This window comes from Aythya ferina (genome assembly GCF_964211825.1).
Source record: "Aythya ferina genome assembly, chromosome: 24".
Classification (NCBI taxonomy): Eukaryota; Metazoa; Chordata; class Aves; order Anseriformes; family Anatidae; genus Aythya; species Aythya ferina.
Genome location: NC_140322.1, coordinates 4,260,204 through 4,285,389, shown reverse-complemented (window position 1 = coordinate 4,285,389; position 25,186 = coordinate 4,260,204). Strand labels below are relative to the sequence as shown.

The 25,186-nt window shown below is 59.7% G+C and overlaps 2 protein-coding genes and 1 long non-coding RNA gene across 7 annotated transcripts; 1 reads left to right on the top strand and 2 right to left on the bottom strand.

Moving 5' to 3' along the window:
- Positions 1–2,106: 2,106 nt before the first annotated feature.
- Positions 2,107–11,284, top strand: OPRD1 (opioid receptor delta 1; the record flags this gene model as incomplete). The annotated part of the gene is made up of 3 exons (XM_084497316.1): positions 2,107–2,324; positions 7,014–7,363; positions 8,051–11,284. 3 exons carry the CDS (start codon positions 2,107–2,109, stop codon positions 8,581–8,583), a joined length of 1,101 nt encoding a protein of 366 aa, XP_084353442.1. The 3' UTR covers positions 8,584–11,284.
- LOC311423388 lies at positions 6,549–8,903 on the bottom strand. The gene is made up of 2 exons (XR_014685695.1): positions 8,766–8,903; positions 6,549–8,328 (listed from the first exon to the last, which is right to left on the bottom strand). It is a non-coding gene; the product is annotated as an uncharacterized lncRNA (long non-coding RNA).
- A 4,454-nt stretch (positions 11,285–15,738) lies between the features above and the next one.
- On the bottom strand, positions 15,739–24,865 carry RCC1 (regulator of chromosome condensation 1). Of its 5 annotated transcripts, XM_084496905.1 has the most exons (14): positions 24,810–24,865; positions 24,499–24,544; positions 24,050–24,087; positions 23,224–23,291; positions 22,228–22,294; positions 20,975–21,059; positions 20,668–20,855; positions 20,170–20,349; positions 19,977–20,073; positions 19,304–19,426; positions 18,925–19,080; positions 18,470–18,589; positions 17,885–18,037; positions 15,739–17,294 (listed from the first exon to the last, which is right to left on the bottom strand). In XM_084496905.1, exons 6-14 carry the CDS (start codon positions 21,045–21,047, stop codon positions 17,119–17,121), a joined length of 1,266 nt encoding a protein of 421 aa, XP_084353031.1. In that variant the 5' UTR covers positions 21,048–21,059; positions 22,228–22,294; positions 23,224–23,291; positions 24,050–24,087; positions 24,499–24,544; positions 24,810–24,865; the 3' UTR covers positions 15,739–17,118. The 5 variants fall into 5 exon arrangements, with proteins under 5 accessions (XP_084353031.1, XP_084353030.1, XP_084353032.1 ...); XM_084496904.1 differs by lacking the exon at positions 24,810–24,865 and having other exon boundaries at positions 24,499–24,610; XM_084496906.1 differs by lacking the exon at positions 24,810–24,865 and having other exon boundaries at positions 22,228–22,289; positions 24,499–24,610.
- Between the last annotated feature and the right edge of the window lie 321 nt (positions 24,866–25,186).

Sequence of the window (25,186 nt, the reverse complement as noted above, 5' to 3'; positions counted from 1 at the left end):
AAAGCAGGGGCTGTTTGGAGGGGACACAGAGGCAGCATCCCGGCGTTATCCAGGAGCTAAGGCAGTGCCATGGAAAACATCCTGAGAGGAGCAATCCCCATATGACAGCAGGATTTGACCCAGGACAAAGTGGCATCCCTAAAATTAGGGATGGGGAGAGAAGCAGTGTGTGGGGCTGTGGGGATGGACCAGCACCAGCAGCAGGGTCAGGACTCACAAGGACTCATTCCCTTCGCATGCACGGCCCTCATGCTCCATGCGTGGTGACAGCCAGGCTGTGATGTCCCCTCCAATGTGCCCTTGCTGCCTCAGTTTCCCCACTTTTAGGGACCACAGCCACGGCACGTGCCCTGCCTGCGTGGTGCTCAGCCAGCGGAGCAGCAACAGCCAAAGCCGGGCGGATGAGCAGTAAAGCCCTTTAAAGATTTTCAATTTGTTTTATGTATCCGCTGGGTTTATTTTTAACATTCCAGCTGAAAAATAAAAATGCCCGAGCTGAGCCAGGAGGACGCATTTGCTTGAACCTGCCAGGATGATTATTCTCTTGCAGAGAACCCCCTGGAAAAGGGTCAGCACCAGGTCTGCAGCCACGCAGGGAGCCAAGCAAAGGGACGAGCCCTCCTCCGAAGCACTTCTCATTCCCCTGAAGCCCCGCTAAAAGCGGTTTCGCCCTCCCTGACCCGGTGCTTTCCTCTTACTGGGACAGATCAGGAGCTGAACTGCGTCAGAGCCGTGCACATCGGGGCCTTGCCGTGCTGCTCCGGGGCCAGGAGGCTGCTTCTGCTCCGGGAAGGTGCTCGGACACCGCGTCCCAGGGGAGCTGCACGGGCAGGACACATCCCTCTGCCCTGCCTGGGCTCTCGGTGCCCCCTGGCAAAGCCCTCCCAGGGATGGAAGCACCCAAGGGGCTGCTGCATCCCTGCGACCCTCACTGCCGGGATGCAAAGCTCAGGACCCGGTGAGGAAGCACAGATTGCACCCAGGCTGCTCGTGAGCACCCAAATTCCTCCCGTGCCCGTGGCAGCAGCACAGCAGGGACGTGCATGGGGCTGCCTCCCCGGACAGCAGCCCGGGAGCTGTTTATTTCCCATCCGAGCCGTGGGGTGAATGAGAAGCTGTTGATTCCCTCCCAGGTGTTTTGGGGAAGCTTTGGCACCGCTGGTGCTTTGTGCTCGCGGAGAGCCACCCAGAATGAGAACCCATCCCCGGGGCTGGAGCAGCTGCCGGCGGTACCAGGCTTTCCCTCCACGTCCTGCAGCCCCCCCCCGAGCCAAAAGGAAGCACAAAGCTCCTGCCCCCTGCTTTGCAGACCTTTGCCCCCCACCTTCCAGCACCCCCCACCCAAATCTGCCCCGTAGCATCCTCCAAGTCCCACCCTCAGCCTCCCCCAAGCCCCCACCCCGCTGCACCCCTCCCAAATCGCCCTGCAGCATCCCCCAAACCACTCATTTCTCAGAAAACAGGGGAAGGGAAGATGGGGGGGGGGGGGATAAGGGAGCCCCCCCCCCTTTGCTGTCTTCCAAACAAAGGAAAACTGAAGCAGCCCCGCAGGTCGCACAGCACCCGCTGCCCCCCAGCCCCGGGGGGTGGCAGGGATCTGGGTGGGGGGGGCAAAACCGGGCGGGTGAACGAAAGGAACGGGGGGGGGCAGCAAGAACTGGGGGGGGTGCAACAAGGAGAGGGATGGGGGGGAGCATGGATCGCGGTGGGGGGGGGAAAGGACCCAGAGGGGGGCAGCAAGGACTGGGGGGAGAGCAAGGACCGGGAGGGGGGGGGACAAGAACTGGGGGGGTGTAACAGGGACCGGGGGGGGACACGCAAGAACCGAGGGGGTGTCACAAGCACCGGGATGGAAGGAGCAGGGACAGAGGCGGGGTCGGGGGGGTGGTGTAGGGATGCAGGCAGGAGCCGTGCAGAGGGGGGGAGGATGCGGGGGGGGGTCGGCCCTGCCCGCCCCCGTCCCCACGTGGCTCGGGGCCGTTTATAGGCAGCCCCCGGCCGCCGCGCGGCTGCGGGAGGCGGCGGCGCTCGCCGGGAGCGGGGCTCGAAGCCGCGGCGCTCGGATGCGCGCAGCGGGCACGGCGCGGCCGCGGTCGCCCGTGGGCCATGGAGCTGCCCACGGAGCTCCCCACGGAGCCGGCCACGGCCTGGGTCAACGGCACCGCCTGGGTCCCCCTCCCCGGCCCCGGAGGCAACGGCACGGGGCAGCCGCGGGCCAAGGACGCCACCTCCATCCTCATCGCCATCGTCATCACGGCGCTGTACTCCGTGGTGTGCGTGGTGGGGCTGCTGGGCAACGTCCTGGTCATGTACGGCATCGTCCGGTGAGAGCAGGGGGCGGGCGAGGGTGCCGGGGGGGGCAGCGTGCACCGGGGGTGCGCGTGCACCAGGAGTGAGTGTGCAACAGGGGTGTGCGTGTAGCAGGGGTGAGTGTGCACCAGGAGTGAGTGTGCACGGTGAAAGGGATGGCCACAGGAGCGAGTGTGCACCACATGTGAGAGCAGCAGGAGTGAGTGTGCACGGTGAAAGGGATGGCCACAGGAGCAAGGGTGCACCACGGCTGGGTGTGCACCATGTGTGAGAGCAGCAGGAGTGAGCGTGCATGGAGAGTGAGTGTGCACCGGGGGTGTGCATGCACCAGGAGCGAGTGTGCACCAAGAGTGAGTGTGCACGGTGAAAGGGATGGCCACAGGAGCAAGGGTGCAGCAGGGCTGGGTGTGCACCACGTGTGAGAGAACCAGGAGTGAGTGTGCATGGGGAGTGAGCGTGCACCAGGGGTGTGCACAGGGTATGAGCGTGCCCCGGGTGAGGGTGGGTGTGCCCCGGGTGCTGCCTGCGTGGCTCGCCCCCCCGCCCAGGTAGCACCGAGCTGGGTGTGCCCGGCAGGGACGTGTGTGACGTGTGTCAGGAGCACGTGTGAGTGCACACGCGTGCGTGGGGTGCCCGGGTGAGGGGGAGCCGTGCGTGTGCCCGATGCCGTGCGAGAGGCAGAACCACGGCGCGTGCACAAAGCTGCACGGGGGACGTGGGAGCCGGTGTTTGGGGGGGACGCACTCGGACGCTGCCCCCACCTCAACCACAGCCCCACCCCGGTGCCAAATCCCCTGCCCACACCTCTTTGTCCAAGAGGAGCTGCTCGGGGCCGGATCCAGACACTCTTACTCCATCAGCAATCTCCTAGGGAGCACGGGGGGCACCGCTGGCCAGGGGGGACCCCAGGGAAAAGCCAGGAGCGCACCAAGGGCCCCGCGCACCCCTTCCCTCCCTGCTGGGGAACGGCCCCGCACTGATCCTGCCTGGGTACCAGGGGTTAACGCAGCCCTGGCTGCAGTTTATAAGGAACAATAACCACAAGACCACCGGGGCTGGCAGGAAATTCCCCATTTTTCCCCATTTCCTGCCCCCCCCAGCACACAACCACCATTGCACCAAGTCAGCACCTGGCTCCTGGGCAGGTTCCCACCCTGAAATCAGGCATGCAGCAGGGACCCACTCTCCAAACCCCGTACAAAACTAAGAGGAACAGCTCTGGGATCGAGGAGGGATGAGGAGGGCCGGCAGCGAGCAGGCTCAGCACGCAGGCGAGCCACAGGAGGTGCAGAGCATCCTCACCTGCGGAACAAAGCCAGCTCCCACCAGCTCCTCGGGCGCCTCCGCTGCCTCTTTGCAGCCCCTGAGGTGGGAAGGGAGGACGGAGAGCTGGGAACCTGGCCCCGGAAGGGATTTTTCATCCACTAAAATCATCCCTGGCCAGATAAAGCAAATTACAGTAATTGTTGCAGGCACACACGGCACGGCCGGTGTCAGGGTGAAGGATGCGTGCCGTTAGACCCCCTCCAGCCCGCTGGAGGGGAGGGAAGGCGTCTGCAAACGGAGAAGCCTTTAATGTGCAAACACCATCCTCTGTCATTTAACTCGCTAAGTAACCTGATTGCTGCACGCTGCTCACGGAGCCTGACTCACGTAGGGACCCCATCTCCATGGTTTCTGCCCCCCCGCTCGCCGCCCCGGCAGCTGACGCTGCAGTTCAGGGCGACTCCGAGGGGATGAACCATCGCCATCCTCCAAGCCCCCCGGCTGCTGCTCGCGTGCCTGGGCCCTCGTGGGGTTTCTGAGGGGTTCATCTGCATGAGAGCCCTTTTCTGAAAGCCGAGGTGGGCGCTTGGGCTCCCAAAATTGAAAGGTCTCAGAGGTCCTGGACATTTGTGTGCGTGCAACAGAGAGCAGAGGAAGGATGGAGCAACTCGCTACGTGAGCAGAGTTGCTCCCTCTTTGGGGGGTTTTGTCCAGGTCTGTGTTCCCCTGCTGAAGCCCACCCACTGTCCTGCAGGATCAGGCCATAAGATAGGATCGGGATCAGATGGGATGAGACTGGGATCCCAGCATGGCTTGGGATCAGACCCCTCTCCTTCCCTCTACCCCACTGCACACCCCAAGGACCCAGCCCAGCCAAAAAATCAAACTGCTTCTTGCCCAGGGCAGCCAAAACACGAGCTCAGAGCCAGCACCCAGCCTCCCCAGCACCCTCTGACAGCAATCGCCGTGCAATTAGCAGCGCATTGTCAGGGCTTTTAAAAATACCCCTGGACGTCACTGGCAGCTGCACACTCAGGCGTGCGAGTGCCCAGAGCGGACGACAGCTTCCCGTGCCCGCTGCCAGAGCATCCCTTTTCCGGGCACAGGCTTCCTAAAACCAGGCTCTTTCAGCCCAAAGTGGGGGCTTTTGGCAGCTCCAGGAGTTTTGCAAGCGGTTTCTTTTACTTGGGTGTTTGGAGAGGTTTGGGGAGCTTGGGGGGAGTCCAGGAGCGCAGACACTGGCTCGCTCCTGCGGTACGGCTGCTGCTTCAGCCCCTCGTGCCTCACACAAGCCTCCTCTCTCCCTCCAGCCCTTCCAGATTGCTGCTTTCAAGTGCCTAACTTCCCAATCAAGGCACTCGCTTAATTGCGATGGGTTTGGCAGCCCCAGGAGCTCCATCAGCACAGGAGGCTGCAAGGCAGCACCGCGCTCTGCCTGGAGCAGCCGTGTCGTGGGCAGCCCAGGGAGGGGGCACCACAGTGGACCCCCCTGTGGGTCCCAGGCTGAATCCTATCCCCAAATCCCAGCTCTGGGGTCCTTTTGAGCCCCCCCCCTTTGCTGCTTTGCCTCACCAGCACAGCCCCATGTGGCTGGGGAGGGGGTTGTGGCCCTGGCACAGCTGGCAGCGGGCTGCAGAAGCGCTGACCCAGCGCTGCTGAATGCGCCTGGCAGAGCACGGCACCCACAATGGATTTTCCACTTCACGCAGAAAGCAGAGATCAAAGAAGTGCGAATCTACCTGAAACGGCTATTTTTAGCCTAGGTGAGCCAAAAAAAAACCCCACCTGATGACGACAAAAATGCTCAGGTTTTTGTTTAACCTGGAATGAAAGTTTGCGGAAAGATGCATTCAGACACACAGACACACAAAAAAAAGACCCCGGGAAATAATACTGAACAGGACTTTTCAAGGAAATTTCAAATTCACGTTGTGTTTAAAAAAGAAATTCAAATCAGATGTTCTCCCCCCTTGGGCGAGGGGCCAGCGGCCACACGTGCTTGCTGCTATTTTCCACCAGATCCACTCCTGCAGCTCCTGGCTCCATGGGGAGCAGAACTGGGAGCCCACAGCCCCCCCGATGGGCTCCCCTCACCCTGCTGAGCTGTGGGGATGGAGCATGGGGAAGAGCCCTGGGTCGGGATGTTACAGAGGATACAGAGCCCCCCCCAGCAGGGCAAACCAAAGCCCTGCTGATCCTCCACGCAGCGAGCCGGTGTGCTGCTCTCCAGCCGAGCAGCATCCAAAGGAGATGGAGCCCTTCCCCCCCCCCCCCCCCCAAATGCCTCCCCAATTTGCTCTACGCACCCAAAACACACGGCGGGATCTTTCTACAAGCTAAGCCTGACACTCACCCAGCACCATCTCCTCCCTGCACACCAGATCCAAATTCGCTCCGGGGTCGCTGCAGTGCCGCAGCCCCCCCTTGCTCTCAGACCGCCCCCCCCGTGCCCGCTGCAGGCAGGGCACCCAAGCACAGAGAAGCTGGCATCCAGGCCAACACTTTTGTTAATTAATTAGGCTGCATCTAAATGAGCTGGGGGCTGCGGAGGATGCTCCGAGCCACGGGGCTCGCTGCAAGGGAACCCCCGGGAAGGGCTGGAGCCGCTGGCACAGCCCTGACCCCAGCACCCCACAGGCAACTGGGGGGGCTCCCAGTGAGCTGCCCCGACCCAGCCCCAGTGCATTGACCCCCGGGGACCTCCAGATTTTGGGGACCTTCTGGTCTTGGCACCCAGCTCCAGGTGTTTCTCCTACCATGGTGTGAGGAGGACCAGGGCTGGCATCCAGCAAAGGGTGCAGGCAGCGAACGGCCCCGCATTGCCCGGCCGGGCACAGCCCGACGCAGCCAGGCTTCCCCCAAAAAGCTCCCACCAAGCAGCTCCAGCCGGGCTCGTGGAGCTGCTTCCAGATGGCCTGTTTCCGGGGGTAATCGATCCAATTTCTGCAAGTAAACTCAACAGGGAAACAAGCTAGATAATCACGATTTACTGGGTGGAAAATCAGATAAAGGAGGTTTCGGGAGGTAAAGGACATTGTGCAACTGATTCAGGGAAATGGAGTAAATCGATTTAATTGGAAAAGAGACTTCTCTGAAAAGCTATCCAGATTTTTTTTTTTTTTATGTATTTTTATTTTTATTTTTTTTAACTCCTGTCAACTCCCTGGCCAGGTAATGGCTTGCATGGGAAGGGTTCCACTTGGCTTCACCCAACACAGCAGCGAGTCCCTCACCCTTCCCAAAATGGGCACATTTGCTCAGCAATACTTTTTAACCCCTCGAAACTCAATGGGAAATTAAAACAAAAAATATTTGTGGTTTCTAAAGCTTTTGGGATGGGTGGATGGCAACATCTCATCCTTAAGAGCACTGAGTGCACACCCAAGCCTTACGAGCCAGCCCCGACCCCCTGTAAGCTCCCGTCTCTGCCACCGCAGGTACACCAAGATGAAGACGGCCACCAACATCTACATCTTCAACCTGGCCCTGGCGGACGCGCTGGCCACCAGCACGCTGCCCTTCCAGAGCGCCAAGTACCTGATGGAGACGTGGCCCTTCGGGGAGCTGCTCTGCAAGGTGGTGCTCTCCATTGACTACTACAACATGTTCACCAGCATCTTCACCCTCACCATGATGAGCGTGGACCGCTACGTCGCCGTGTGCCACCCGGTCAAGGCTTTGGATTTCCGCACGCCGGCCAAGGCCAAGATCATCAACGTCTGCATCTGGGTGCTCTCCTCCGTCATCGGGGTGCCCATCATGGTCATGGCGGTCACCAAGTCGAAAGGCAAGTGGCTTTGGGGAAAGGTCCCCTCCTGGGCCATCTGTCCCGGCAAACCCAAGCCACCTGGTCCCATCCCCGGTTTGAGCTCAGTGAAGGTCACCCCTCCATGGGACCATGGAAAATTGTCATGGTGTCACTTCCCAGCTTGCCTGGGAAATGGGAAAAAGGGTTGGAAACAGCCCCAGAAGCTGTCCTGCCCCGTCCCCACCTCCAGTCCCCCCAGTGCCTCTCCTCAGCTCCCGCTTCTGGGGTGCAAATCAAGTGCCTAAGCCCATGCCCAGGATTTATTGCAAAGTCCCTGGCTGGCCCACACCACGCTCAGCAGCTCCTGTTCGGTGGGGCCAGACCCTGGCTGCTAGGAAAGCTCTGAGCAGCCTGAGGAAGGGGACAGGTTCCAGCAGGTGGCACGGGGACATGTCCAGTGCTGTGGTTGGGAGGTGACAATGTGGGGATGGCTCGGGAGGCTCTGCAGGGAACGGGTCCCTGGTACCTGCTGCATCCTTTGGGCACCCCAAGGGCTGGTGGCACAGCTCCTGGGGAATCTCTGCGATGAGCTGGCACGTTGGCACACATCTCCTTGTGTTTTTACCAAGGATGGAGATGCTCACAGCAGCTGAAGCAGACTATTCCCAGCAGACACTGTCTGCTCTCCTTTTTAACCCCTCTTTGACATCGTTCTCTCTCCCGCAGATGGGATGGTGCTGTGCACCCTGCAGTTTCCCGATCCTCCCATCTACTGGGACACCGTGACCAAGATCTGCGTCTTCATCTTCGCCTTCATGGTCCCCATCCTGGTCATCACCATCTGCTACGGGCTGATGATCCTGCGCCTGAAGAGCGTCCGCCTCCTCTCGGGCTCCAAGGAGAAGGACCGCAACCTGCGGCGCATCACGCGCATGGTGCTGGTGGTCGTGGCAGCCTTCATCATCTGCTGGACGCCCATCCACATCTTCGTCATCGTCTGGACGCTGGTGGACATAGACAAGAAGAACCCCTACGTGGTGGCCAGCCTGCATTTCTGCATCGCCCTGGGCTACACCAACAGCAGCCTCAACCCCGTCCTTTACGCTTTCCTGGATGAAAACTTCAAGAGGTGTTTCCGAGAGTTCTGCCTGCCCTTCCGAGCCCGCGTGGAGCAGAACAGCTTCTCCCGAGCCCGGAACACCGTGCGGGAGCAGGTCTCCACCTGCACCCCCTCCGAGGCCCGCACCAAGCCGGCATGACTAGCCGTGGGCAGCCGGTGGCGGGGCGGCGGGGGGGACGAGCTGCGCTCCGAAGTGACCCAGGTGACCACCACGGAGCTGTAGCAGCGTGCTGGCCCCGGCGTCGCTCGATGCCACCGAGACTGAAAGCATTTGGCCGCAAAGAATTTATTTTAACCCAAGATGGGGGAACGGGGACTCACTGAGCAGCAAGGAGCCATCCGCTGTGTGCCTGGAAGCATTCGGGATTTCTTTCTGCCATCACCAGCCAGTGGGAATGGCCAAAGGAAAATCCACTGGTGGCCACTGGTTTACTGGAGTCCCCTGAACTAGAACTGGCCCTGGAGGATGACTGTTGACAGTTAATATTATTGCTGTATTATTCTGAGATCTCCAAGAGCAGCCAGGGCAGCCCTGCACACGGACACGATGCCGACACCACCAGGGGCTGGAGGGGAACACGTCCCCTGCTGCCACACACCAGGGCCAAACTCCCCAGCCCCGCATCCAGCAGGGTGACAGGGTACTGCTCTTCCTCCGTCAGCCTCCAAAGACATTAAGCCCAAGAAAGATTTCATTACAGGAGCAATTCGTGGGAGTTTCTCGCAGCGCTAATACGATTAGGATGGATGAGCGGTGCCGGCGCGCAGCTGGGGAGCGTGGCACATCCAGCCCCTCGTCCTCCCCGGCCCTTATAAACTCCCCGGCAGTTTATAAACCCACAGATACACAAGGCAGAGTTTAGGATTTGCCACCTGCCTTCACTGTGCTGAAAATTAACCCCAGGACTGACCAGAAGCAGAGATTTTGCCATTTCATGCTCGGCACTCACCCGGATCTCCGTCCCGCTCTCCCAGCAGCAGCTCGAGGGGCACACATCCTGTGGTGGTGCTGGCCCCGGGGGCTCTGGACTGCATTTCCACTGCTAAATGCTTACAGACAGGTCCCTGGGAGCTGCAACCCTTCCTTCCTCTCACCTTCCCGCAGCCACGTCTGCGCCCATGAGGTCAAACGGCCCACAAAGGACGGGGCTCATGAGGAGCGGTAATAGCTTTTATTGGGCAAATTGATGCTGCTGGAGGAAGCAGACGAGCACCCGGCTGCACCTGGGGCTCGTGGGCTGGAAGGAGAGGCTGGCTGGTGGCTCTGTTTTTTTCCAGTTGCATCAATTTAGCCTAATGAAGGCCATTACCTCCCCGTACCAGCCTTACCTTGCTGCAGAGCTGGTGCAAATTGCAGCCTCCCCGTTTGGAAGGCAGAGCCGACGAGGCAGCCGATGCAAATTTGTTTTTTCAAAGGACCAAATGGGGCAGAATTGCCCATTTGGATCTGAGATCAAGGCTCTCTGGGGCACGCAAGCAATCCGTCTCCTCTGCCACGCATCCCTCCCTGCCTGAGGAAAAGGCTCTCACACATCCCACAAGGGTGAGCCTCGGCTCCATGAGAGGAGATGCTGAGCTGTCCAGAAGCAGTTGCAGATTGCCAAATTCAGCTCTCCACCTCCTTCCCCCTTGGGGGAAGAAGCCGCAGCCCCATCTGGTGAAAAAGGCTCCTGGTGTGGAGCTGCTTTGTGCTGAGGTCCCTGCAGGAGGGGGATTCCCTGCAGGGGGGGTTGCCCCACAGAATGGGCATCTCAGCGTAAACTCCAGGATAAGGCTAAAATCTGACTTGAGAGCTCAATTTGGGGATACTCCCAAAAAATCAGATGACCCCACACCACCATAGCCAGTGCCTCGGTGTCCCCTGGAGACACCAGTGCCAAGAGCAGAGTTCCCAAGGCAGCAGTGGCTAAACAGGGACGAGACTCTGGGTGCTGTGTCATGGGGAGGTGACCATGCAGGGGAACCATTTCCCACCCCACGGGGCTTTCTTCCCATCTGGGGAGCCCTGCCAAACTCAGCCTGCTGGAAAACACGCTGCGATGGCCTTAAAGCAGGTTAAAAGGCTCGTGGTCATTACTTTTTAAACTCACCCACGCTCTGGCAGAGCTGGAGCCAGGACGCAGCAAGAGCAGGGCGGTGCAGGAGCACGAGGAGAAATGGAAGGTGGAGGAAAAACTTAACCCCGTTTCCACCCCAGGAGCTGGGAGCTGAAAACCCCAGATGCTTACAGGGAAAGGCAGAGGTTGTTGGTGTGAATTTGTTGATAGCTTGATGTGTGCCAAGGTTTTGTCCCTGATTAGCGAAGGTTCCCCACAATGCCCCAACTCCTGCAGTCAGGCAGCTGCAGAGGGGTCGTGGCTTTTCTCAGTTTAGGTTTTGCTGAATAAAAAGGAACACCCGTGGGGAAAAGGGACCACTGATGGCAAATGCTGCACGTGAGCCTTGGGAGTGACACAGACCCGGAGCACCAACCAGCTGCACCTCTCAGCAGCGCCCTGCAGGCACCCGCGGGCTGACCCTGCTTCTCCTCGCAGTGACGCCTGCCCAAAAAGCAGCCCGAGAAAGTGGGGCCCAATCCTGCCCCCGCTGGGTGCTCGGAGGGCACTCTGTGTGCTTATACATAGCCCTGTACCTGAACACCTCTCTCTGTAGGTGCACGGAACTGAAGCGGCTCCGCGCCCCCCAGCCCCATCCCCTCTGCCCCAGCCGCGGGGCAGGGACGGTGCCGGGTCCCCTGCCCGGACCTCGACCTGCTTGAGCCACCGCCCCCAGTCCTTGTGATTTGCTGGCATTGCTGTATAGGATCCGTGCTTTCTAAATAATAAAAAAGAGAGAGACGAGAGGTTCCAGCTCTCCTTTGATTCTCGGATGCTGAAAATGAGCAGGGATGCGTTTTGGGGGGTTTGGTGGTCGGGGAGGGGCTGTGCTCCCCGTGGTACACTTGTGGGGAGGAAAACCAGCACCTGGGGGGCAGAGCGGGGTGCTCACCCCAATTCTTTCATCTCCAGTGGTGGAAGGCAAGCGTAAATGAGACAACACTCGAGGGGGCTCATACAACAGCTTCCCAGAGATGAATCCACACCCCGAATCTCCCACCCAGGCTGCCAAGCTCAAACAAAGCAGGATTTTTCTTTTGAGGGAGCGCAGGGCCAATGCCCCAATCCCAAAGGAAAAGTCCCATACAGAGTGAGCAGTATCCTCTGTCCTGCTCCGAACCGAGGCATCGCTGCAGTTCCACCTTCAAGGTCTGACAACCTCTCCCATGCTGGGTGAACGCAGCCCTGCTCCGCACCAAACCAGCGGCGCTCGAGGCGGCTCCGCCGCAGGTCATCAAGATACAGTTTGAGTTTAATAGCCCAGCCGCTCAAAGCCTGGCCCAAATGACATTTGTAATTTAAATGCAAATGAGGATTTAGTGCAGATGCAACGGAAAGGGGCGTTGGAGCCTGTAACTCTCCTGCCGCTTAATGAGACTTTGGGTTTTAGGGTGATTATCGCTCCTGGCACGGCACCTTGGGAAGTGCTGCGATGGGGCTGGAGCACAGCATCCCTGGGACCTTAGCCAGGGAAAGGGAAAGTTGTGAAGGTCAAAATGCTGATGTGAGGAACCAGGGGGCAGGCAGGAGGGGGAGCCTGGTCCCATTCATCCAGGACCCTCAGAAAATGAGCCCAGCACCAGCTCCAGCAATTTCACAGCCCCGGGAACAAGGTGGTGCCAACCGCGCTGCCACGCAGCCCCTGCTCACACACACCTCACAGAGAGTTTCAGGGAACACATTTGCAATCCTAGAAGACATTTGCTGCTGCAGAGAACATTCCTCTTTTTTAATCACTCCACAAAATAATGAACCCTAATGTAACGCGCTTGATTCTTACACGTGTGATTAATTACGCAGCCGCCAGTTTCTTTGTCTGCACCACGGGTCTAGACTGACTTCATAATTGCATTATTATGCATAAGGAAATGACTAAGTCTGCCTGTCGTGGCGAGGACACGGAGATATCTTCCACCACCCTTTCCGCAGAGCAGCCTGGGATGTGCTGAGGCTCTCAGGCCTGAAGAGATGCTTCTTGACTTGTGATTTATCATTTAAAAAGCAAAAAACAACCCGCCGTGAATAATTACCAGGGCTTTTTTTTTTTTTTTTTTTTTTAAATTCCCTCCCCTCCTCTCAGTTACGTACCCTGCTCCACTCGTGCCTTCACGCCAAAGCTAAAAAGCAGCTGAGCCCTGCACTGGCAGCACAGACCCAGCGCACTCCAGTGCCCAGCCCTGTTATACTGGGATGTACTGGGATGTGCTGCCCACGCTCCTGCTCAGCGAGGCCCTTACCAGTGGGACCAGGTGGGGCAGATGCCCAGCCCTCTAGTTCGGCTGCAGACTCCTCTATAAGGTCTGACGATGTTGCACAAGGCAGTTTAATTAGCCAGCTCCCAGAGCCCAGGGAGAAAAGGCTCCCATTGTGAGCGCTGTTTGATGGGAGGATTTGGCAACGTAGGTGTTGGGTGGGGGTCATAATTAGGGTTAGGGCTTGGAGAGAGAAAGCGCAGAGCCCCGGTGTGTGTGGGGCTGTGCAAAAGCTGCCAAAGGCCACTCGGGTCTCCCAAAAGGACGCCAGCAGGAAACTTTGCACTAATTAAAGCTCATTTCCTCTTCAAGGCAGGAAAAGGAGGACAAGAAATCAACTCAGCAGCCCCCAGACCGCCTTGCAGGCAGACATGCCTCCCTCCCGGGGGTCCCTGGGGAGCGCTGCACAGGTAGCTGCTCTGCATCCGAGCAAGCAACCAGAACAACAGCAGCACAACAAGCGCTCAGCGCACACAACGAGCCCAGGGAGCCTCGCAGCGCTCATCCTCCGCAGATGCTGGAAGCCCCAAACCCACATCACGATCGTATTTTTTCCCGTACGCCAAGCACTTCTTGCACACACCGAACCACGGCGCACGAGGATGGGGAGCACGGGACCTGTGCAAGCCGCTGGTGGTGAGGATCAGGCAGGGGGAGCTGGGTGCTGGGGGGCTCGGTGGCCCCCACACATCGCAGGGCAGCTGGGCACGGCCACTGGGTGCTGTCCCCGAGGCCCCGCTCCTGCTGTCACCCCCCCGTGCTGCAAAGGCTCTGCCCCTGCTGTGGCATCTGACCTGGGAGCGTTTTGCTGGGGATGTTGAGTTGCTCTGGTGAGTGGTGAAGGCAGCACCGGGCTCCTTCTGGCCCCAGCTCCTGAAGCGTGAGCCACGGGGAAGGTGACAAAAGCCATCTCCCAGCAGTGCAGAAAGCCCCAGCCGTGCACCCCACAGCTGCTGTGGGCCCAAATTCCTCCTCCTCATCCCCAAAACGCCCCCGTCCTCCCTCCATGGACCTGCCAGCGCAGAGCCACGTTAATGAGACGTTTCCCTTTCCCCGGTTGTTTTCCTTCCCACCCCCGTCCGCAGGGGCTTCATCCTGCCCCAAATTTGGAGCAACTTCCCCTCGAAGCGTCACTCCGGCTCCCAAGACAATGCGAGCTGATTCATCGAGGCTGATAATTTTAATCTCCGCTGTTTGTGCGATTGTTCTCCCCAGCCACGTTCCCCCCTCTTTCTTGGAAAGCCAACGAGCTCTGCAGAGCTCCAGCGGGCTCCTCACCCACGAGGGGATGGTTTCTGCTCCCACAGGTGGGGCGGGTGGGTGCTGGGGTTTTGTTCCCAACCAACTGCAGCAGCTCCCGGCTGGGGATGAGGCTGGGGGGCAGGTGTGGGATGGTGCCATGCTGCAAAAACTGGCCCAAAATGGGAGCAGGGGCTCAGCAACGGGCTGAGCTCAAGCCCTTACCTTTTGTTCTTCCTAAAGATGCTTTCCACGGAGTTTTGAACGAGCCATCACCTTTACAGAGGCCCTACCCTCTTCAGGAGGCGCTCACACCCCCCAAGAACTGCCCCGAGCCCCCCACCTCACCCCCAGCCCCCAAACCCAGCCCCCAAAGCCATTTAATCCCAAACCAGCCCCAACCCCGCCAGGGCTGGAGATGCAGCGGAGCGAGCAGCCGCTCCCGCAGCCCCCGCGGCCGAGGCAGCTTGTCAGCATCACCCCGTCCACGCGCCGCCAGAGGATCCCCACGTCTCGCAGGATTAAGGCTCCCCGCACTCATTAGCTCTAAATAGGTCGGAGCGAGGCGCGTGCAGACGCACAGCGCACCGGAGCTGCCCAAATTCAGAGCCCTGCGTCACGGCGCCGCTGGTGGGCGCAGGAAAAGGGCTGCAAAGGGAAGGGGGGGGGAGCTGGTTTGTTTTCCCTGGAAGGGGTGTAAAAATAGCCACGCTGGTTTTGGAGTAACAGGCATTAATGTGGAGCTTGTCCCCAGGAATCAGGCCCCGGAGAGATTTCCCTATGGGGTGTGGAGGGGTTGGAGCGGGGGCGAGGGTCCCGGGGAGCAGCATCAGGTTGTGGTGGGCACGTGCCCAAGGCTCAGCCCACACGGATGGTGAGTTACAGGGAATGGGCAAAAAAAGATGCTCCCCGGGTCCACATCCCAACGTCACGCTTACACGGAAAATAAAGGAGCTGTTTGTGAGCCCAGCACCGTGGCCACCAAGCACAGCTCTTTAGTGGGATGGTTTTTCTTTTTTTTCCTTTTTTTCTAATTTCTTTGTTTTTCCTTTTTTTTTTTTTTTTTTTCCCTTCTGCTCAGTTCCCCTCTCCAGCTGCATGCCCAAATCATCCCCAAATGCATCTCAAAGCAAGCCTAAAACATGCAGGAGCAGCAGAGCTGGGGCTGCCCGGAGCCCAGCTCCTCATTACCCAACCAACCACGTGCCCAAACCCAAATCCCCGGCTGGAGGCTCATTAAGGAACCTGCTCCCAAACTGGTTAACGAGGAACAGACACCAGAGGCTCCAGGATGCGGTCACAGTGCCTCGACACTGTCTGCAGTGTAAATGTGCTCCCACCAGTGAGCCCGAGCTCCCCGGTGGTGTTGGGGGCAGGATGGGGCTGGCCCCCACCCCACAGCCGTCCCCTGCTGCGATGGGGCGAGCAGGACCCCCAGGACCCTTCCCCTCCTCGCCCCGCTTCCCTGCGCCCTGCCGTCCCCAGCGCCTCCTCCTGCTGCCATCCTGCGGCCGCGTCCCCAAACTGCACCCGGGCACAGGCACCGGTGCAGGCAGCACCCAAGGGTGTCCCCGCACCCATGGAAAGCGCCCTGGCCACCCGCACCCAGCCCTGGCCACGCGCAGACCCCAAACCTCAGCCCCTCGGCACCGAGCGCTGTGCCCGAGGAGGTGCTGCCCACCCCCACACCGAGGGGAAAGCCCGGGGTTTATCAAAACTCAGTTTATTCCAAACATTAAAAGATTACTTTTTTTTTTTTTTTTCCTCTCTTCCTCAATCAACCAAAATACTTTACATTTGCTTTAAAAAAATTCGACCTAAGCCATTGTACAACGCCCAGTCCCACCCCCCTGCCCCGCACACACACCCACCGCCTCCCCCTCTCGCTCTAACACCTAAAATCTCTCCTCGGAGCCCCCCCCTCAGTCCAGGTACCTGGAAGGCAGCACAAAAAGAAAAACCGAGGCAGGTCGGGCACAGGGAGCTAGACCAGCTGGAGCAAGAACCAGGGACAACGGGGAGAGTCCCGCAGTCTGCAGGGATTAGGTGCATAGCTGGGTTTGGTTTCTGTCTTCTCAGCGAGGCCTTAACAGCAAAGGAAGCTCCTTCCTCGCCAGGTGGAGGAGAAAATTAAAGAGAAAATTAGAAAAACTGAGTCCCCTCCGTGGCATCGGCTTTGCTGGGCTTCCCAAGGTGACGGGAGCAAAGAGCAAGAGTGGAAGAGATTGTAGAAAAGAGATGGAGGGAGGGAGGTTGGAAATGTTTGATCCTGCTCCTGGCCTCGCTTCTGGGGGGATTTTGGCTCGGACTCAGAAGTGGAGGTGGTTGGGAGCAGCCCACCTTCTCCAGCAGCAGGAGTCCCACTCGCAGCACCTGCTCCTCGTGTCCCTGGCAGCACCCAGCTGCCGTCCCCCTCCCCACGCTGCAAAACCCAGCGTGGGGCACAGGAATCCAACCCTCAGCACCTCTGCGCCACTGCAAGAAGTGTGTGTGAGAGGGAAACAAAAGGAGAGCTCCCTCCTGCACAGGAATGTTTCTGCTGGGCTGAGACATCACCCTAACAAGCCCAGGGGGCTTTGGTGGGCGACAGCAGACAGATCTGTAACAGGAGAGACCTGGGCACAGAGGTAAAAGATGTTCAGGTGAAGGGGGTGGGGGGAGCACCTGGGGACGTTGGAGCAAGGGAAACTCAGGAAGCCGGCTGCCCAAACCTTCTGTGCAGCGAAGCACAAGGCACTCAGCTTTGCTGGGCCAGGAAAAAATAAAAAAAAAAGGTGGAAAACCCATCTAGTCACTGCACTGAGAGCAGGTTAGGACCGAGCTGAACTGGAGGAGCTGGCAGAGCACCTGGTACCATGGGAAGACAGACACTTGCAGACAGAAAACACGAGCATCCCTGCAGACCCCTGCTCCAGCCACGCGCACACCGCCAGGACACCTCGGGGCCCGGCTCCAGGAGCCCTCCTGCCTTCCCTGACGTGGTCTGCGAGAGAGCAGAGCTGGGAACCAGCCTCCCAAAAAGGGGCCAAGGGCAGAAGGTGGGTGTGTGCGCGGGCCCCGCGACCCCGCTGTGCTGCAGCCGCTTCATCAACTCTGCTCCTTGTCCTTGACCAGCAAGACAGTGTGTTGGCCTCCGCTGGACACGGCCAGGACCACGCGGTTCTCCAGCTGCTTGCCCGTCATCTGCACGGGGCTCCAGACGTCGTCCTCCTCCCCGGTGCCCAGCTGGTAGTTGGTGCCCATGCCCCAGGCAAACGCTCGTCCTGAAACAGAGGAGAGATGAGTTTGGGTTCTGGGCAAAGCTCCGAAATCCCCAAGCAAGGGGAAATCGAAGGTGCCAGAGAAGCAGGCAGGGGTAAGAAGCAGAGAAGGGAGGAATTTTGAGGTATTTTGGCCTCCCTCAAAGCAGTTTTTCATCACGCAGCCTGCTTCTAAGCCAGGTTTCCCCCCCCATCCATCAACACACCGCCTGTTCGTGCAGGCAAATCCTTCCCACAGCTGTGGGCTGCACGTGCTCCAGCCAAGCCAGTGCATAACCAGAGCACAAAGAGCTCTCGCAGCAGCCGAGTTCACAGCTTGGAGAAGGGACCAGCAGCTCAGCCACCCCCTCCCGGGTCAACACTCTTCCCCAAACCCTGCTGCCAAGTGCCCACAAAAATATTTGAGCAGCTGCTGCTCTGCTCCCGCGGGCTGGGTGCTTGGCAGGGGCTGCGAGCGCTGGGACCTGGCCCAAATCCTGCCCCAGCAGCCCGTGATGAAGCCCCGGGGGGGGTTGAGGTGTTTGGGCAGCCCCCCAGGAGGGGCAGAGGAGGGGTGGGCAGCGCTCCGTGGGCAGGGGGTGCCTGCCACTCACCGTCACTGCTGACAGCGTAGCCGACCGACGCGCCGCACGCCACGGAGGAGATGCTGGGGAGGTCGGGGATGACGGTGGGTGTGCTCTTCTCTTCTGCCCCTTCCCCGAGGCCTAAGCGGCCGTACTCGGCCCGGCCCAGGCTGTAGGCTTTACCTGGAGCAGGAGAGATGTGCAGGAGGTGACTCCAAGCGGAGGGAAGCCTGCTGCAGGAGGGCTTTTCCTCCCCCAGAGCTGATCCCAGAGGAGCTGGGAGCACCGCTCCTCCCTGCCCGGTCCCGCAGCACACCCCAGATCCCAACTTGGGGCCCCCCAGCTGCCCAGTGGGGTACAGGACCCTACATAGGTTCCTGTCATCACCCCAGCTCTTTGCCTCAAATCCATAAAACTTTTCCAACTGGATTGTGCTTCTGGAAGAGCCCAACGGCCCCTTCATGGCTCACACAGACACCACAGCCACGCTGCCCTGGTGTCAGGGACTCAGAGGGAATCAGAGGGAATCAGCGTCTCCCCCGCACCCCAACACCTCCCCACGGGAGCCCTGCAGTGCTCAGTGCTCCCAGCCCCCCCGACCCCACTGGGGCTCACCCTCCGAGTCCACGCAGACGGTGTGGTGCTGCCCGCCGGAGAAACCGAGCCAGGACTTGGTGGAGTTCTTGAAGGACGTCAGGTTCTGCGGGGAGAAGCAGGGCTCGGTGCCCTGGGTGCCTGCGGGGCAGGACGCACAAACCCCGGCACGTCAGGAACAGGGGCACGGACAGCCCAGGCCAGGCACCGGCACTGAGCAGTCCCCCTGGGGCTCACCCCACTCACAGCCCAGTTCCCCCAGTCCCAGCACTGAAGGTTTGAGCATTTCTGTTCAAATCCATGGGCTGAGGGCTGGGAATTAAACCCAGAGCTATGCAGGGTGATCCCCCCACCCATTTCCAGCTCCAGTTTGTCCTAAACTGGGCGCTGGGAGCACAGGGTGGGTTCAAGGAGTTCTGGATCCCCACCAAAGCCACCAAGAAGGCAGCAGATCTGGAGGGACCAAGCAAACTCACCCAGCTGGTGGTAGTTGGAGAGGCCGAACCCGTAGATGTGCCCTTCCTGCGTGACAGCAAAGGTGAAGTAAGCCCCACAGAAGGCGTCCTGGAAGCGCATCTTGCCTTTGTTGCCTCTGCCTCTGACAGGGACACGCTGCGGGACCAGCAGGCGCTCTGGGGACGAGAAACGAGGCGTGGGATGAGAACTAACGCTCTGCACCCTTTTCATCACCCCTTTGATCACCCAACTCAAGCAACTGATTTACAAACAAGCCCCTGAGCTGCTGGGGAAGGGCTGGGGTGGGTGTGTGGGTCTCTGCTCCTCAGCAAAGCTCAGTGTTGGAGCCCAAGCACGCAGCCCGCTCCCCGCAGCCACGAGTGTCCCTGAGCCACTCACGCAGCCCCTTCCGCCCTCCTCGGTTGGCGAAGAGCTCCGGCACTCTCCCCAGCTGGCCCTGCTCGCCGCAGCCGCACGTGAACAGGTCGCCGTCCATCGTCAGCATCACCAAGTGGTCATTCCCTGCGGGGAGACACGGGAGGTGAGTGAGCAGCAATAACCGTCCAGATCCCCAGGGACCCCAGCAAGACCCAGGGGTCACAGCAAAACCCCGGCTGTCCAATCTTTCTAGAATTCAATGGGGTTTGCTGATCCCATTTTTCCATTTGAAACTGCACAGAACTTTCACTGGGATGGTTTAGAGGCACCCCCAACCTCAGCTGGGCCACGGATGAATTCCCTGGCTGCTCTGCCAGGGAAAAGCCAGAGAGGGTGAGTGCCCCAACCACACGGGGTGACAGTCAGGGCACTAACCATAAAGCATTTCAGACCAACTGTAAGCTAACTGTACAGCTAAACTGTAAAACATGTTAATATTTGACCCAACCTGACTGAAAAACACCACTGGGGCTGGCAGAGACACGAGGTCTGCTCACTCAGGAGCCATAGGGGAGCAAGCAGACCCTTGTACCCAGGAAAAAGGGCACGGACCCTCTGGACCCTCACCCGCCAGCCAAGGCTCAAACAGCCTCATCCAGCAGCCTGACCCACACACACCCAGGACCTGGCTCACCTGAGACAATTTTAACAACAGGTGAGCTGAGCTGGAGGAGCACAGGGACAGAGCTCGTCTTCATAGGCTCCAGCAGGCCGATCACCCCGTTGTTATCCTGCGGGAGGAGACACACACACGCCCAAATGAGTCACTGAAGCAGCCCAGCAACCCCCCGCAGGGCTTCCAATGCTTTCCTAAGAAATCGACGTACCCGGAATGAGCCCCAGACAAAAACCCTGCCATCATCCGTCAGCGCTGCTGTGTGGCTGTCCCCCGCCGAGACCTGCACCACCTTCTCCTGCAGCTCCACCAGCCCCGGAGTGGTCTCAGAGCCTTCTGCCGAGGTGTCGCGCCCGAGGGCGCCTTCGTCGTTGCAGCCAAAGGTGTAGATCTGCAGGGTGACCCGGTCAGGAAGGGATGCAGAATTTAACAGGACGTGCATGAAGCCAGGGGACGCAGCCCCCCCAGGCCGACTCCTCCCTCTGCACCCCAAAATCTTTGAGGTCGGTGGCACAGACACCATCCAGGAGCTGCAGCAGGGGAGCCCTGCAAGGTGCCACCCCGCAGCATCACGGGGACGGAGCAGGGTCTGATCCTGACCTCACTCCAGGACACGAGGACGTCCCCGAGCTGTTGTGGGGTCACAGCTCAGCCTCCCCCCTGCGTCCCCGCGCTGCCCCTTCCCCACCAGCCCTAACACCGCTCTCACCTTGCCCGTCTCGCTGAGGCACACGGTGTGCATCCCTCCTGCCTCCGCCTGCACGATCAGCTCCGGCAGCTGCACCAGGGCCGGCTTCTTCCTCTCCATCACGCCCTCGCCCAGCCCCAGCTGCCCGACGTCCCCCTGCCCCAGCGACAGCACCAGGCCGGGCTGCGTGCGGTGGGACGGGTGGCTGACTGCGGGGGAGGGCAGAAAGGAGCCATGGGGCGTGCTGCGGGGGGGGGACACCCCTCCAGCACAGCCCCGCAGGGAATTTAGGGGCCTCCCGGGGGAGTTTTTGGGGGAGTTTTCGTACCTTTAAGCTTTTTCTTGGCAGGAGACTCGTCCTGTGGCACGGGGCTTTTCTTTGCGCCGCGTTTTCCCGGCATGGTGGCTGAGACCTGAACAGACAAAGGCACTGTTGGGGGGTCACCCAGCCGGGATTTTTCCCCCCGGGGCACCCCGCGATTGCTGCAGCCTCCATCCCCTGTGGGGCTGAGGGTGAGGATTTGGGCACCGACCCCCCCCGGGTTGTACCCTCCCCATTTTTTGTTTTCCTTGCACGTTTCCTCCCCCACGTGCCCCGAGCGCGCTCTGCCCTCCCCACCAAACCCCTCCGCGGCCACCCCAGGGAGAAACCAGGGACTGGTGGCACCCCCTGTGCCCCCCCCCAGCCCCTTCCCCACTAATCCCCGTTTGAATCTCCCGCCCGCCCCCTGTCCGTCCCTCCGTCCTTCCCCACCACCCCCCTCCGCTTCCTCCCCGGCCTTCCCCAGCCCAACACCGAGCCGGGGGGGGCCCCAAACTGCTCCCCACCGGGAAGAGCAGCGACCCCCGGCCCCCCCCCTCGGTGCCCATCCCCTTTCCCTTTCCCACCCCCCTCCCCGGTGCCCCCCCGGTGCCCCCAGCCCCGTGGCCGCGCTCCCACCTCCGCCGCCGCCGCCGCGCTCCCGGCCCCGAGCATGCGCGGGGAAGGCCCCGGGGGGGGGACACCGGGGACATGGGGGGGGGCACCGGCGCCCTCTGGTGGTGGCTGCTGGGGGGGGCCGGGTATGGACGTGGGGGAGCCCCGGGGCGGCTGCACCCCCCCCAACGAGGGGCTGGGGCGGTGCGGGAGGGACCTGGAGCATCCCCCCCACGCGGGGTGATTTTGTTTTTTTTTTTTGGGGGGGGGGAGCCCCACAGCAAGGGGGTTGCCCCCCCCCCCCAGGCAATGAACGCCACTGGGGGGCTTCCCACAAGCCCCTCCAGCTCCGTTCTTTGCCCCATGAGCGATCAGGAACACGGCCAGGGGCCCAGCAGCCCCCCCCTCAAATAGAAAAAGCCGCTGGCCCCAGCCCCCAGAGCAATTTTCAGCCCCGTTTTAGCCAATTCTTTCCCCAAAGCGAGCACCACAACTCGCTCAGCCTCCCCAGCTCAGCGTTCCCCCCAAAGTCTCACTTTCACTTTTCCTCCATGGAATTTGCTGCCCAGCCCCCGACACCCCCTCGCTTTCTCCTCCCCACTTTTAACACGTTTCCGAGCCCCCCCCCAGCCCCTGCCCTGGGGCCAGCACTAGCAGCTACTTACAGGCAGGGTTAAAGCTCCCGAGGTGTTCACAGGTCCACCAGGAATTAAAGCAGCTCTAAGTCCTTCACTTAACAGAGGGGAGAAACACCTGAGTATGTTTAACTTTAACCAAATCCTAATCTAACCCTAAAGCCAGAGGTACAGCCCCCAGACCCCCACCCCCAGACTCCTGAGGGCTCTGAAGTTACTGAACTTTCACTATTGGGGTCTGCACCAGTACACCCAGTGCTGGTCACGTTGAGCCTCCCAGTCCCAGGAGCAGAGGGCAGGCTGCACCCACCCAAGGGGGTGGAACCCAACCCCACAGCAACACGGAATTGGGAATGTTTCCTTGGGGTTTTCTGAGCTCCATTCAGAGAGCAAACCAAGGGCTAGCAGTCATACCAGAGAGAACAGCCACACAACACCATTTCAAAGATCTTTATTTGTCAGGCACAGCATCACAGGTCCCAGAACACAGAAACCCCAAACTTCCCAGATGGACACAGCCCACCAGCTGTACACCACCTCCACACCATGCTCCGGCTCTCACCCCCTTCCCCAGCACCAGGCAGCCTCCCCCACAGCCACAACAGCTCCCAGTGCCTCACTTCTCTTCTTGGGCTCCTTTTCAGGCGTAGGACAGGAGGTGGTGCTCAGCCACGTGCTCCCCCCCACTGGTGTAGATGAGGCATGGCAACCCACCAGAGCCCCCAGCTCTTCACACATGTTCCTCAGGGTGCAGCTTGCCCACAGGGGTTCAGCCCCTGCTTTCCTTCACATGCCACCTCACACAGCAGCCACACAGCCCCCCATGGCCTCTGGGTGATCTGGAGGTCACTGCAGGCCCCCAGCACGAAGCACATAGTCTGAGGTCACCACATGTAGGCACTTTCTCCCATTTCCAGCCCGCTCTGAACCCTGCAGAGGCTCAGACTGTACCCCCTGCAGGGACCGAACCCCTGCCACCACCTCTGCTCAGCATTTGGGCTGGAGCTGTGCTTGGGGCACACTCACCTCACCCTCACTGGGTACGCAGGCTGCTGTTGGTGGCACTCACTCAACTCACAAGCCTTTATCACTGTCTGCAACAAGAAGAAAAAAAATCAAGAAAGCTTATTACTTGTGTCCCACGTGGATTTTCCTACTTATAACCTGGCAGGAAGCACAATCCATTTTGCTAGCCCATCACAGACATGACCAGGGACAGTACAGCCACATGTCCCCAGCCCTCGTTAAGCAAACCACGTGCCTTCCATTTCCCTTCTACCCAATAAAAGCCCAGTGCTTCAGCACCCACATTACTGACACGTCCTTCCCAGGGGTAAAAAACGCAAGAAGTCTGCTTTGGGAGTGATTAACATGGGAGTCTGATGAGTGCACACGGATTGTTCTTGTTCAGATGAGGCTGAGATGACAAAATGGCTGAACCAGGTCAGGTTTCACAAGGGCAAGCGCCTAAGCCAGGGCCTCCATGACTTTGCAGTTTACAGAGCAGTAAGGCCTCAGAAGCCAATTAAGCCCCATCATTCACCTTTACTTCATCAGTTTTTCCCCGTCTTTCTAATATTTAGGAGCAGGCCTCTTATCAGTCCAACAAAAGCTCAGGATCTAAGGAACTCACAAACTAAACTTTTGGTGTTAAACATCATCTATATTGTATATATAACTGTATGTATAAGCATCCATTAACATCTGTTAAACACTATTGGCATTTCATTACTTCAAACCCCTGATCCATTTCAACTTACATAAGCCAGTTAAAAACAAGTACTTAAAGCTTTTTTAAAGGGGAAGCTATCAAGATGACAAGGTAACTACACATTTGTTCAGAATCACTCACCTTCCAAAGCAGTGCTCCACAAACATCGAACTTTTCAACTGAAACAACAAAGAAAAGGCGTTAAATAATTGCTGAAACTGTCCAAACTGCACCCCCCGTCTCCCCATGCCCCCGACTAAAGCCCCCCTGTGTAATTTGTTTCCTGCATGGTTTATCTCCTCTGTAACGGCCCGAGGGCTCAGAGAAGCAGTAGGAATATGCAGGCTGCAGACTCGAGGCCCGGCTTGTTCTCCAACGTCGTGGAAGGGGACTGTACGTCACAGGCCCGAGGGCCTACGCTCCCGTGCGCCACACGGACAGAGCCATGAGAGAGCTACTTCTCCGGATGTCCACGTTGGGGTCTGCCCCCCCACACCCTTATACCCACCACCAGCCCCCCCACACCCCCTTAATTCCTCCCGGCCTCCCCACACCCCCTTATGACCCCCCAGACCCAGGGAGACACTCACTGGTGGAGCAAACTGGGCGACACCGGCCCGAGCATCAGGAACGAACCTGTGGGAAGGGAGAGAAGGCGGTGAGAGGCGGCGCTGCCCCCCCCCTCGGGGTATCCCCCTCCCCTCAGGCCGCTCGGCGCAGGTAGGCCGTGGTGGGCCCGGGGCTGGCTGCGAGCAGCGCCGCCCTCCGCAGCCCTCATGAAGGTCACCGGCTCCATACGGCACAGCAAGGAGAATAGGAAAAAGACAAGAAATGAGAAAAAAAAATAGTATGGAAAAAAAAAAAGAGAGATGAAGGTAAGGCCGCGCCGCGCTCCGCTCACCTTCTGCAAACGCTGCCCACCGCCGCGGAAAGAGAACGAGGGGCTGCGCGCGGCGGTATTTATAGAGCGGCCGGGGGCGGGGCCTGGGCGCGCATGCGCGGAGGGCAAGAGGGAGGGCCGAGCGGCTCGTGTGCAAAAGGAGTTTTGGCGGGAAAGGGGCCGGGCGCAGCGGGAGGGGGAGCATGCGCAGTGGGAAGGCGGGAAGGGGCTGAGGGGGATTGGGGTCATGGAACCCCCCCCACCCCCTGCCCCTGTCCCCCAGCACCACGTCCAACCTCTCCCTGAACACCCCCAGGGACGGGGACTCCACCACCTCCCTGGGCAACCCGTCCCAACGCCTGAGCGCTCTTGCTGAGGAGAAATCACTTCATTTAGTG